The 14,341-nt window shown below is 41.4% G+C and overlaps 1 protein-coding gene across 1 annotated transcript in view; it reads left to right on the plus strand.

The window, feature by feature from the left end:
* LOC109929767 (phosphatidylinositol transfer protein cytoplasmic 1a) overlaps positions 1-14,341 on the plus strand; it is a 224,401-nt gene that overhangs the window by 114,954 nt on the left and 95,106 nt on the right. The window contains exon 3 of the mRNA XM_048611083.1: positions 9,647-9,735. Coding sequence (XP_048467040.1) covers positions 9,647-9,735 — 89 coding nt within the window. The remainder of the gene's footprint in view (positions 1-9,646; positions 9,736-14,341) is intronic.

Raw genomic sequence — 14,341 nt, forward strand, 5'->3', positions numbered from 1 at the left:
TCATAGGAGCTCCTATGATGCTGCTTGGCCTGCTGTGTTCATCCAGCCCCGCACCTTGTTGTCTAGCATTTTATACAATTTGTTACAAAGAACAAATCCAGCGTAGTCACTGTCCTTCCCTCTTAATCCATACACCCAATCTCCTGGCTCACCTAATCAATGATTGGCATTCTTACAGACAGTGCCAGGTTCCTATGATCTTATGACATTTGTAATCGCTAGGCCTTGAGATCTTTCTATGCATCCTATTCATTTACATTCGAAAAGTTTACTGGCTACACGCCTTCAGATCTGTCTCAGGCTTCTTATCTCAAAGGACAGTCTGAATTCTATCATTCATTGTACTACATGCACTTTATTTTATCAAATTCAGCCATTCCTCTAATATTTTCCACTGTCCCACTTACATGATGTTAAAATAAAAGTCAGTTAGTTTTAACTAATTGTTATAAGGTTAATTTCTGTTCTTAAGTTAATTATAAAGTGTAACTTTATACAACTACTTCTACTGTTGGCATTTTGTAATTATGGGTTGTGAGCAATTTATCTTGTTCGGGTAGTAAGAGAAGGTATCTCCTAAGGCTAGTTAACCTTCACATCTACGCTTATTTTTTTTTTAATGCTTGTATTATATTCTGGTTATGTATTAAAACCAACTTCTATGATAAAAGCATTTTTAACTCGAAACTGTTTAATACTGCAGGTAGCTTCAAACAAGCAACTATTTACTCCAAAACAACTTAAGCTATCATCCTTGCATCTGGATTTTTGGATTCTCCAAGGAGCAGTAAGCAGATAGGCAATAAGAGAAGGCCAAGGATAGATCTTTGGGAGTCATTCAGCCCCAGGAGATGGTGTGCAGATGGTGGCTTAGGCTGAGACTGCATTTCCCTAAGAATGCAGGTCGAACATATTCCCATAAAGCTGAAGGATAGGATCTACAAGTCCAGAGATTGCTGGATGTCAAGGGATCTTCAGGATTGGATAAGGAAAAAAAAACAAAGCTAATGGAAGATACCAAGGGCTCAAAGCAGCACATGCCCTAGAACAGTATAGGAAGTGCAGGGATTATTTTAAAAGGACATTATGAGAGGGGACGAGGGGACATGAGAAAACGTTGGCAGGTAGCATTAACGAAAATCCAGAGGTGTTTTCTAAGTATGTTAGAGGCAAAAGAATAACCAGGGAAAGAATAAGACCCATTCGAGACCTAAGTGGGAATCTATGTGGGGAGCAACAAGACACAACTGATATTTTAAATGAGATCTTTACATCTGTATTCACTCTTGAGAAGAACAACACAGGTATAGAGATCAGGGATAGGACAGTGTTATACTTGAACAGATTAGCATTGGCAGGGAGATGGTATTAGCGGTTTTAACAGGCTTAGAACATAGCACAGTACAGGCCCTTCGGCCCACAATGTTGTGCCGAACTTTTACCCTAAACCTAAGGTCTATCTAACCTCCACCACTACCTTATACTATCATCTTGAAGGTAGGTAACTGCCCAGGCCCAAACAAGCTGTATCCCAACGCTTCTGTGGGAGGCAAGCGACTCTGACATTATTTTTCAGATTCTCTCTGGCCAGAGGAGGGGTGCCAGAGGACAGTTAATGTGTACCATTATTCAAGAAGGTGGTAGGAATAAATCTGGAAACTATAGGTCTAACAAAACTGGAATCAATGGGTATCAGGGACAAATTCTCCACCGGTTGGAGTCATACCTGGCACATAGAAAGATAGTTGTGTTTGCTGGAGGTCAGTCATCTCAGCTCCAGGACATCACTGCAGGAATTCCTCAGGGTGGTGTCCTAGGCCCAACCATCTTCGGCTGCTTCATCAGTGACCTTCCTTCATCATAAAGTCAGAAGTGAGGATGTTCGCCAATGATTGAGTTTTTTGAGGACATAACCAAAAAGATTAATGAGGGTGGAGTTACATGGACTTTAGTAAATCCTTTGACAAGGTTTCACATAGTAGACTGGTTAGTAAAGTTAGGTCACATGGGTTTCAGCAAAAGCTTGCCAATTGGATACAAAATTGGCTTGATGGAAGGAGACAGAGGGTAGTGGCGGAGGGTTGTTTTTCGGATTGAAGGCCTGTGACCAGCAGGTTTCCGCAGGGATCAATGACAGGTCCACTGTTGTTTGTCATTTATATGAACAGTTTGGCTGATAATATGGGAAGCATAGTTGGTAAGTTTGTGGATGACACCAAAATTGGTAGTGTAATAGAAGGTTATTTAAGAGTACAAAGGGATCTTGATCAATTGGACCAATGGTCCGAAGAGTATAAGAAGGAGTTTAATTTATAATGGGGGATTTTAATTTTCCAGATGTTGACTGGGGCTACCGTAGTGTTGAAGGTATGAATCGTGAAGAATTTGTTACATGTGCTCAAGAAAATTTTCTTTACCAATATGTGGATGGTTCTACTAGAGAAGGAGCAAAACTGGAACTTATTTTGGGCAGTAAGCCAAGGCAGATAACTGAAGTAAAAGTGGGGGATCGCTTTGGGTCTTGCGATCATAACTCCATTAGTTTCAAAATGGTTGTGGAAAAGGATAAGCCTTCTATAAGAAGTTAAAGTTTTTAATTGGAGTAAGGCAAATTTTAATGGTATGAGATAAGAACTTTCAAAAGTTGATTGGAGTAGAATGTTTGCAGATTAAAGGACATCTGACAAGTGGGAGATTTTCAAGAACATGATGACAAGAGTTCGGGGGCATTATGTTCCTGTTAGAGTGAAGAGTAAGGCTGGTAAGATTAAGGAATAATGGATGAATAAAGATATTGAGGTTCTCGTAAAGAATAAAAGAGAATCTTATTTTAGATATGGACAACTTGGTTCAATTGAATCTCTTACTCAATACAAAGAGTGTAGGGGCATTCTTAAGAAAGAAATAAAGTAGGTATAAAGGGGATATGAGATAGCATTGGCAGATAAGGTTAAGGATAATCCAAAGAGACTCTACAAGTACATTAAGAGCAAGAGGTTAACTAGTGAGAGGGTAGGGCCCCTTAAAGATCAAGGAAGTCATCTTTGTGTTGAACCCCAGGAGATGGGAGAGATACTAAATGAATATTTCATTTAAAGAATGCATAGAAATAAATTTTGTTGTTTTAAAAACATTACAGAAGAGGACGTTGGGTAGATCTCAGAATATAAAGGTGGATAAATCTCTGGGACCTGATCTAATGTATCCCAGAACGTCGAGGGAAGTAAGGGGGGAAATTGCGAGTGCCTTTGCAGAAATATTTGCATCATCATTAACTACGGGTGAGGTGCCTGATGACTGGAGGGTGGCTAATGTTGTACCTTTGTTTGAAAAAGGTTGTAAGGAGAAACCGGGGAACTATAGACCTGTGAGTCTGACATTGGTTGTGGGTAAGTTGTTGGACGTGATTATAAAAGATAATATTTATGCACATTTAGAGAGGCAGAAATTGATTAGCAACAATCAACATGGTTTTGTGCGAGGAACATCATGTCTTATAAACTTGATTGAGTTTTTTGAGGAAGTTACCAACAAGGTTGATGAGGGCAGAGCCCTGAACATTACTTACATGGACTTTAGTAAAGTCTATAGTGCACTGACCTCTGCATCACGGAGGCCAGGCACCAACTCTCTGACACCTCCTCCTACCACCCCCTCGATTATTACCCCACCCCTGACCACCAAACCATCGTGTCTCAGACCATTCATAACCTCGTCACATCAGGTGACCTCCCATCCACAGCCTCCAACCTCATCGTTCCCCAACACCGCACCGTCCGTTTCTATCTGCTTCCCAAAATCCACAAACCTGACTGCCCTGGCCGACCCATTGTTTTTGCCTGCTCCTGCCCCACTGAACTCATCTCTGCTTGCCTTGACTCTGTCTTTTCCCCCCAGTTCAGGAACTCCCCACCTGTGTCCAGGACACATCCATGCCCTCCGCCTCCTCCAAACTTCCAATTCCCTGGCCCCTAACCCTTCATCTTCACTGTAGACATCCAGTCCTTGTACACTTGTATCCCCCACACAGACGGCCTAAAAGCCCTCTGCTTCTTTCTCTCCCGCAGACCCAACCAGTCCCCGCACTAACACCCTCATCCGCTTAACAGAACTTGTCCTTACCATGAACAACTTCTCCTTTAACTCCTGCCACTTCCTACAAACTAAGGGGGTGGCCATGGACACCCACATGGGTCCAACAATGCCTGCCTCTTCATAGGATATGTGGAACATTCCCTTTTCTGTTGTTACACTGGCACCATCCCCCACCTCTTCCTCCGCTACATTGATGACTGTATCGGCGCTGCCTTGTGCTCCCACGAGGGACTTGAACAGTTCATCAACTTTACTAACACCTTTCATCCCAGCTTCAAATTCACCTGGACCATCTCCGATACCTCCCTCCCCTTCCTGGACCTCTGTGTCTCCATCTCTGCTAACCGCCTCAACACTGACATCTATTCCAAACCCACCAACTCCCATAGCTACATGGACTACGCCTCCTCTTACCCGCCCTCCTGCAATAATGCGATCCCTTACACCTAACTCCTCAGTATCAGCTCCCAAGATGGAGCATTCCACTCCCAGACAGCCCAGATGTCCTCCTGTTTCAAGGACTGCGACTTCCCCTTTCCAGTGATCAAAAATACCTCAACTGCATCTCTTGCATTTCCTGCACTTCTGCCCTCAAGTTCCTCCCCCCAACAAAAATAAAGCCAGAACCCCCCCAGGTCCTCACATACCGCCCCAACAACCTCTGCATCCAGCGTATCATTCTCCGCCACTTCAGCCACCTACCATCTAACCCCACGACCAAAGGGATATTTCCCTCCCCATCCCTAACTATCTTTCGTAGGGACCGGTCACTCCACGACTCCCTTCTCTGCTCCACACTCCCCACTAAGCCCACATACCCAGCACCTTTCCCTGCAAGCGCAGACCCGGGGACTGTTTCATGGAGCATCTGCGCTCTGTACGTGACAAAAGACAACACCTTTTGGTTGCCCACTATTTTAACTCTCCCTCCCACTCCCTGTGTGACATGTCCATCCTGGGCCTCCTCCAGCGCCACAATGACACCACATGCAAAATGGAGGAGCAACAACCCATATTCTGCCTCAGGAGCCTACAGCCCAATGGCCTTAACATAGAATTCACCAGTTTTAAAATCTCCCCACTCCCACCCCCGTCCCGCGTCCAAACATCCCTCTCATCCCCGCCTCCTTGACCTGACACAACCTGTCCATCTTCTTCCCCACCCATCCGCCTTATCCTTCCCCCCCAACCAATCCCCACCACCCACTACCTGCAACCAACCTATCACCATTCCACCTACTTTTCCCCAGGCCCACCCCTCCTCTCTCTATTTATCTCCCAGCTCCCTCCCCATTTCTGAAGAAGGGTCCTGACCCAAAATGTCAACATTCCTGCTCCTCTGAAGCTGCCTGGCCTGCTATGGTTCTGGGTGCTGTTTTGTTTGTGATTTATGTAAATGATTTGAATGAGAATATAGAAAGCATGGTTAGTAAGTTTGCGGGTGACACCAAATTTGATGACATAATAGACAGTGAAGAAGACTTTCTAAGAATACAGAGGGATCTTGATCAATTGGGTCAATGGGCCGAAAAATGGCAGATGGAGTTCAGTTTGGATAAATGCGAGGTATTGCATTTTGGTACAATAAACAAGGGTAGGGAGTTATACAGTTAATGGTAGGGCCTTGGGTGATGTTGTTGAACAGAGGTGCAGGTGCATAATTCTTTGAAGTTTGCATCACATATAGACAGGATGGTTAAACAGACATTTGGCATGCTTGCCTTCACTGCTCAGTCTTTTGAGTATAGGAGTTGGGAAGTCATATTGAGGTTGTGCAGGACATTGTGAGGCCTCTTCTGGAGTACTGCATCCAATTCTGATTGCCCAGTTATAGGAATGATATTATTAAGCTGGAGAAGGTTCAGAAGAGATTTACCAGGATGTTACTGAGTATGGAAGGTTTGAGTTATAAAGAAAGGCTGGATAGACTGGGACTTGTTTCACTGGAGCATAGGAGGTTGAGAGGTGACCTTATAGAGGTTTATAAAATCATAAAGGGCATGGATAAGGTGAACAGACAAAGTCTTTTCCTCGAGTGCATAATTTTAAGGTGAGAGGACAAACGCTAAAAAGGAATCTGAGGAGCAACATTTTCACAGAGAGAGTGGTTCGTATGTGGAAAAAACTGTCAGTGTAAGTGGAAGATGCAGGTACAGTTACAATATTTAAGGGACATTTGGATTGATACATGAATAAGAAAGATTTGGAGGGATATGGGCCAGGTGCAGGCAAATAGAACGAGGTCAATTTGGGAAAACTTGTCAGCACCGATGAGTTGGACCAAAGGATCTGTTTCCGTGTTGTACAACTCCATGACTGTATGTCTGAGTCATCTCAGTCCCAACTCCACTTACCAGCTCTCCATAAGCTTTCAACCCATCAACTCAAATCTGCCTACCTCCTCCTTAAATTTACTCAATATCCCAGCGTCCGCCGTACAGATTCATAACCCTCTAAGAGAGGTAATTTCTCCTCATCTGTTCTAAATCTGCTATCCCCTGATCCTAAAGCTGTGACCTCTCATCCTAGATTGCTGCACATGAGGAAACTCCTCTGAGATAAACATTATCTGTAAATCTGCTTGAGCTATCTATTTTCTTTTCACTGTTTACTACCTATTCTCCTCCAGTTTCCCAAATACCATAGTTCATGGCTATCATGTCTTTGTATGTCGTCTCCTATCTTCTGACTTCAACCGTCTAACTGTACATCCCTTCAATGAGACCCAGCTCCTGCTGGCTTAATTGTCTCCTCATTCAACTGATAACCACTCAATTTTCCTTTAGCAACATGCTGGCAACAGTGATTTCACAGGAACTGCCTCTCTCCCCTTCTAAAGCACAAATCATCATCACCTTGTCCAAAAAAAAGCCTAGATAATGAGTGGCAGATCATATCAAACAACACGTCCCTTCAACTTTTTGCAACAGGCAGAGTGTTGACCGTATCCAAACAGCCCATACATGCAAACTGCAAATCAGAACATTTGATGTGATTCCTTAATTGAGCATCACACACCAAAGAATCCTTTTTGTCGTATGAATTTTACACTAACATCCAATTTAAGATTATTTGTCTGGCCTGCATTGTGATTCACTTGTGCATGCTAGAAGCCACATATATTCACATACAGGGCATTATACTTAGTAAACAGAAGAAAAAATGGCCACATGTTTGCGCCTTTTTAAACTGAACATAAACTTGGGGGATAGGCATTCCTCTTTACCAATATACCTTTACCAATCACAGCCAACTTGACAGTTTTGAATTTAAACAAAAGTTTGGCAGTTAACTGTTTCCTGATGTAATTTCGAGGACAACACCTCTACCTAACAGAGACCACTTGCCAACCAGTTAACATCCTCTTCTCATGCAATATAAATTGTTGTCTCCTTTGAGATTTGGTATTCTTGCAACTCTATCCTGATCAGTACAAGACAGAAAGCTTAGGCAGCATATTCCCTTCTTCAGAAATATTTGAGGATTGATTCATTCATCTTGCAACCACTGCCCCATTTCAAACCTTCTTTTCCTTTCTAACGTGTTGATGCTTGTTACTGCCATCCAATTCTGTGCCTGTCTCTAATGACATTTTTTTTAAAAATTGAATCCCTCTGGTCCAGCTTCTGCACTTCTCACAACTAAATGGCCTTAGCAGGTCTTGAATAACATCCTTGGTGATATGGCTCATGCTGCAGTAGATCTTCTCATTTTACACAGTCTTTTCACAGCATTCATTCACTTAGCTGTGCTATTCTTCCACAACCTATTGTGTGTATTGTCTGTCTCAGTATGACAGCTCTTGCAAGATTCCAGTTCCTATACGGATGTAATGGTCATATCTCCAGCAATGATTTCTCTTCCCTTAATCAGACCATTATACTTTAATTGCCTTTAAAATATACCTTCACCTCCTCCCCTGCTCCAAAATTGTGTATTACTTATTCAGGTAGTTTGGAAAGTTTTGCAGATACTTAGCGGAAACGATTTGAGTAGTTTCTCATGGCACAACTCGTTCCTACATCCTACCACCAGAACAGGCATTGTTGTGGGTGCTTTGTTTTTAGATAGTTCCTCGTGATCAAAGGTGAATTGCTTTTAGTCTGCTGCTGGCTAACAATGTTTTAATATGGCTAACAAGTATGCATAACCTGGAGACTCTACCACATGTGAGGCAGGTGGCATTTGAACGGTGGATCGGTTAGTTACTTAGGAAATGTGCTAATTGTGCTAAGATCTCAGGGTCGAATCTTAAAGGGATCTGAACAATGGCACGATTAATGGCAGAATCAGGTAAGAAGTCTGACAAGACAGTTCATTGCATCTTTATGCATTTCCCAAGTCGCAAGGCAAGTTTCTTGCGAGGCAGCAGCAAGTTGCCAATTAAGGGGAATTATAACTTGGTAAACACCTTATAATACCCCAATTTATGTAAATAATATTCAGGTTCTGATTTTACCAAGCGTGCTGGACAAGCTAGACATCAAGAATTCTTGACATGGAAGTCAGAGCGAGTACCTGGTGACTTCAGTTCACCATTAGCTGTGAGGGGCCTCTAAAATGCTTAGGACCAAACAGGCTTACTCCTGTTCTTATTTCTTATGGTCTTAGGGTGGAGTGCATGGTGAGCTTTTTCTGTACTCTATATTTGTTCCCGGGGTGTTTTTTTTAATGAATCAATGGATTGATCCAGTGGCTCTCAAAGCAGTTTTTATCCCAGTCATTCTTACTAGTTATCTTCTTGTGTTAAGTTCCACAAAGGACCAAGAGGCCAAAGCGTTAAACACCAGAAGCTTTATTATGGGAATATTTGCTTTATGGGCAACACGGTTAAAGTGAGCTGTTTCCTGCCCAGACTGGCTGATGATGTCATCATTATATGATGTGGTCAAACTTTTAAAACAACAGTCCACCAAATTTGCACAAATACATAACAGCTGCAACTGCAATTTTCTTTGGTTTTTGTGCACTGTAAGCTGCAGCAAAACATATTCCTAACTGAAATCATTATAGGTGGTTAGGTGATAACTTCACATTCAAAGCATTTTTTTATTGATAATTTGAAGCAGTAGTACTTTTATTATTTATCACTGTTCTTTTATTAACGTTAGAAGTTTTATTAAACTCAATGAAGTGATTCAGATTTAAAGGAAAGTTTGAGGGTCTTTGGGGAAGTAACAGAGAAGTAGGGTTAATTGAATATCTTCCAAATAGCCACCTAAAGAATAGCAATGTGCTTAAGTGCTGTAAGATAGTAAACTTTGACGTGTTATGCATCCAGAGGATGCATTATAATGAATAATAGCTAACCTAAGCATCAATAATGCTTTCAGCCTGAAATGCAAGGTCACTATTTAAGTGGTTTACACAAGGGAAGGAAATGTGTACTAATATCAATACATCATAGACAGAGTGATGAATTATGCAGGTAGCATCTACAGTAATTCCATAAGCTTATTTTTGCTGTATGTTTCTCAGTATTAGTTTTTTTTTAAATTTTGGACCCTTGGTAATAAATTTTATTAATATTTACCTTTCTTGCTTTATTTAGCAAACTTCCTAGCTGGGCTAGAGCGGTGGTACCAAGAATCTTTTATGTCACTGAAAAGGCCTGGAATTATTATCCATATACCATCACAGGTAAGATTCAGAACAACACTTTTACTTTGTAACACAGGACACTGTTTTTCTCTTTTGGAAAATTTAAGGCTACTTATATAACATTAGCATCAATTTTGAACATCTATATTACACATTTCTACTTGAAAAGAAAATAACTCCATCTTCCTACATAAATAAAAGTAAGATGCTGAAAATCTCAAATAAAAATAGAAAGTGTAGGAGATACTCAATAAATCTGACAGCAAATGTGAAGAGAGGTACTGAAAGTATTCAGCCTGGAGCTCGGTGACCAGTGGTGTTTCGCAGGGATCTGTTCTGGGACCCCTGTTCTTTATAAATGACTTAGATGAGGAAGTGGAAGGGTGGGTTAGTAAGTTTGCCGATGACACAAAGGTTGATGGAGTTGTGGACAATGCGTAGTGCTGTTGCAGGTTGCAACGGGACATTGATAGGATGCAGAGCTGGGCAAAGAAGTGGCGGATGGAATTCAACCCGGAAAAGTGTGAAGTGATTCATTTTGGAAGATCGAATTTGAATCCAAAATGCAGGGTTAATGGCAGGATTCTTGGCAGTGTGGAGGAACAGAAGGATCTTGGGGTCAACGTCCATAGATACCACAAACTTACAACCCAAGTTGGTAGGGTTGTTAAGAAGGCGTATGGTGTGTTGGCTTTCAGTGGCAGAGAAATTGAGTTTAAGAGCCATGAGGTTATGCTGCAGCTCTGTAAAACGCTGGTTAGACCAGACTTGGAATATTGTGTTCAGTTCTGGTTGCCTCATTATAGGAAGGTTGTGGAAGCTTTAGAGAGGGTGCAGAGGAGATTTACCATGATGCTGCCTGGACCGGAAGACAGGTCTTATGAGGAAAGATTGAGGGAGCTAGGGCTTTTCTCATTGGAGTGAAGAAGAATGAGAGGTGACTTCATAGAGGTGTACAAGATAATGAGAGGCATAGATAGAGTGGATACCCAGAGGCTTTTTCCCAGGGCAGAAATGACTATTACGAGGGAGCATAATTTTAAGATGATTGGAAGAAGGTATAGGGGAGATGTCAGAGGTAGGTTCTTTACACAGAGAGTGCTGGGTGCGTGGAATGCACTGCCGACAGTGGTAGTGGAGTCAGATACATTAGGGATGTTTAAGCGACTCTTGGATAGGCACAGGGATGATAGTAAAATATAGGGTATGCAGGGTAGTTTGATTTTAGAGTCGGATAATAGGTCAGCCCACCATGGTGGGCCGAAGGGCCTGGACTGTGCTGTGCTGTTCTATGTTCTATATCCTATGAATTACTGTTTTGTTAATTCTGTTCCTCTCCACAGATTTTGCTGCACCTACTAAACATTTTCATTTCTTTGTGTTTTTATTCCATATTACTTAATACTGATTTTCTATTGCTTGAAGAGCAATTAGGAATTGGAGAATGTGTTAATATTGAGCCATTGGGGAAGCAGCTAAGAGTAGTCTAAAATGAAAGAAAACCAAACAGGCAAAAGGGAATGAAGGGAATTACCTGAGCAAGGTCTACTGCACAGTAACAAGAATAAGCTGCTGGAAAGAACACCAGTGACATAAGCAATAAACCAGATATTCTGAACAAATCTGAAAAGGTTTGCAAACAGTGGTGTACTGCTTTAAAATTTCTAACATTCTTTAGTACTTCATTCTAAATCAAGGTGCAAGCTATTTTATGTTTTTGGAAGTACATTCAAATGAAGGTATGTTGTTAGGCTACCACAGAAATGAGATGGATAAAACAATTGTTATTGTTGGGTGCCATTGTATCGGTAGGCAACCAAAAAAAATTCTATTATTTCAAAACACTTTTATCAGATTATGTTAGTAAAGCATGCAGGTAGGAATTACATTGAAATAATCTAAATATTGCTACAGGAAATTGGCACCAAATAATATTTGACTTCACAACCCAAAAGCAGCAGTTGGCTAGTGATATGAAGAAATACATTTTGCAAAATTTTTGACATTAAGTTGTGTGGTACACCTCATAATGATGTGTTGAGAATCAGTTAGATAATTGAATATTAGGTAGTGTATAACTAAGATTTACAATCACTCTCAAATCCTCAGTCGTTGCTAAATTATAAGACACTTTATTTAACCCCTAGTCCTGGATGAGAAGAAATCTCTTCTAATTAAGTATTGGGAAGACCAACGTCATTGTTTTCATCTTTGCTGAACAGTCTGTTTTTTTAGTTACTGTTGCCATCCGTCTCCACCAGTCTAGGATTAAGTCAGTCTGTCCATAGTCATGGTGTCACATTAGCTCCAGAGATGAGCTTCTGACCTCAAATCACTAAAATTACCTTCTTGCACCTCCATAATCACCCAACTTAATCCCTTTCTCTGCTCATTTATGGCTAACATCCTCATACATGTCTTTGTTAACTCTAGATACAAATATTCTAATATACTCCTGACTGGTCTCCCAGATTCTACCCTCCAGAAACTTGATCATCCAAATCTCTGCTGTTTAACCTGCAGGCAAGTCTCACTCCCCTCTGCCCAATCTGTTGAGTCCACACCAGCTCTCTCAATGAGCTAGACCTTTACCAACCCTTTCCCAAAATACTGCATTTGTTTTTATTTTAAGGTCTTTATCTAATTTCCTTTAGAAAGTTACAATTGAATCTGTCTCTACCACCCTCTCAGGCAATGTGTTTCAGGTTCTGATCACTCACTGTGTAAAATATTTTTCCCATGTCATCTTGATACAACAAGCAATTACAAAGGCAATTGGAATATGGCCTTTATTGCAATTGGAGAGGAATATAAAAGCAGGGAAATTTGCTACAACTGTACAGAACACAAATGAGTTCACGTCTATACTGTATACAGTTTTGGTTTCCTTACATAGGGAGGAGTATAATTCGGAAGCAGTTCAAAGAAGGTTCTCTTGGCTGACACCTGTGATGAAGGAGTTGCCTTATGAGGAAAGGTTGAGTGCATTCAGCCAGTACGCATTGAAGTTTAAAAGCATGAGAAGTGATCATAAGACATAGCAGCAGAAGTAGGCCATGCGGACCAGGGAGCCTGCTGTGCCACTTAGTGAGATCATGGCTGATCTGATAATCCTCAATTCCACTTTACTGCCTTATCCCTAAAATCCTTGATGCCCTTACTGATTAAAAATCTATCTCAAGCTTGACTATGCTTAATGACTCAGCTTGACAACCCTCAGCAGTGAAGAATTCATAGATTCACCACCCTCTGAGAGAAGCACCTCATCTCTGTCTACAATGGGTGACCACTAACTCTGAAATTATGTGCTCTTGTCTTAGACTCAGCAACAAGGGCAAATGACCACTCTGCATCTACTTTGTCAAGCCTCCTAAAAATCTTATATGTTTCAATAAGGTCTCCTCTCCCAGCCCATGGACTGGGCTACGTTCACAACTCACTGTAATTTCTTGTGGTCTTGGGCAGAGCAGTTGCCATACAAGCAGTGATGCTTCCAGATGGTGCATACTCGTTTAGGTTGGTCACTGGTCTTATAGCAACAAACCCTTTAAAAATCGCAACACAACTAGGACGTAGCCAATACAATGTAAGATTCAGACCAATATGTATACTTCCTCCCCTCTTTAGCCTCTTGATTATTTAGTAATTTCGGAATATTACTAACGTCTTCTACAATGGAGATTGTTCCTCTGCCATTTCTTGGTTCCCCATTATTATTTCCCCAGTCTCATCTCATTGAAACATACAAGATGCTGAGGGTGCTTGACAGGGGCAAATGCTGAGAGAATAATTCCCCTCATGGAGGAATTTAGATCCTGGTGCACAGTTTAAGAATAAAGGGATCTCCTATTTAAGGCTGATAAGAGGAGGAATTTCTTAAAAGGTCATTAGTCTTTGGAATTCCCTTCCCAAAAGATCAGTGTGAACTGGGGTTATTGATAGCTGAGTTACAGGTTTTAAAACTATAAGCAAGTTGTAGCTTAAAGATAGGAGCAGGAAGGAAAGTGGAAAGGAGGCCACAATCAGATCAGCCATGATTTTCTTGAATGACGAGGGCTTTTGGGCCGAATGGACTACTTAGAGTCATAGAGTCACACAGCACAGAAACAGAGCCTTCGGTCTAACCAGTTCATGCCGAACATAATCCCAAACTAAATTAGTCCCACCTGTCTGCTCCTGGCCCATATCCCTCCAAACCTTACCTATCTTATCCAAATGTCTTTCAAACATTGTAAATGTACCCGCATCCACCACTTCCTCAGGAAGTTCATTCCACACGTGAACCACTCTCTGTGTAAAAGATTTGTCTCTCATGTCTCTTTTAAATCTCTCTCCTCTCACCTTAAAAATATATCCCCTAGCCTTGAAAACTCCATCCAAGGGAAAAGAAAACTACCATTAACCCTATCTATCCCCCTCATTATTTTATTTTCTGCGACTATATCTTATATCATATTATCTCATGGATACTCAACTTTGAGCTGGTGGATCTCTTATGAATCTGTCCCATTTAGCATGGTGGTGGTTCCACACAATACGATGGATGATGTCTTTGATGTGAAGACAGGACTTTGTCTCCATACAGTGTCGCTGGTGGTCATTCTTAGCAATACTATCGCAGGTGCATCAGCAACAGATAGCTTGG

Source organism: Rhincodon typus, chromosome 23 (genome assembly GCF_021869965.1).
Source record: "Rhincodon typus isolate 14 chromosome 23, sRhiTyp1.1, whole genome shotgun sequence".
Lineage (NCBI taxonomy): Eukaryota > Metazoa > Chordata > Chondrichthyes > Orectolobiformes > Rhincodontidae > Rhincodon > Rhincodon typus.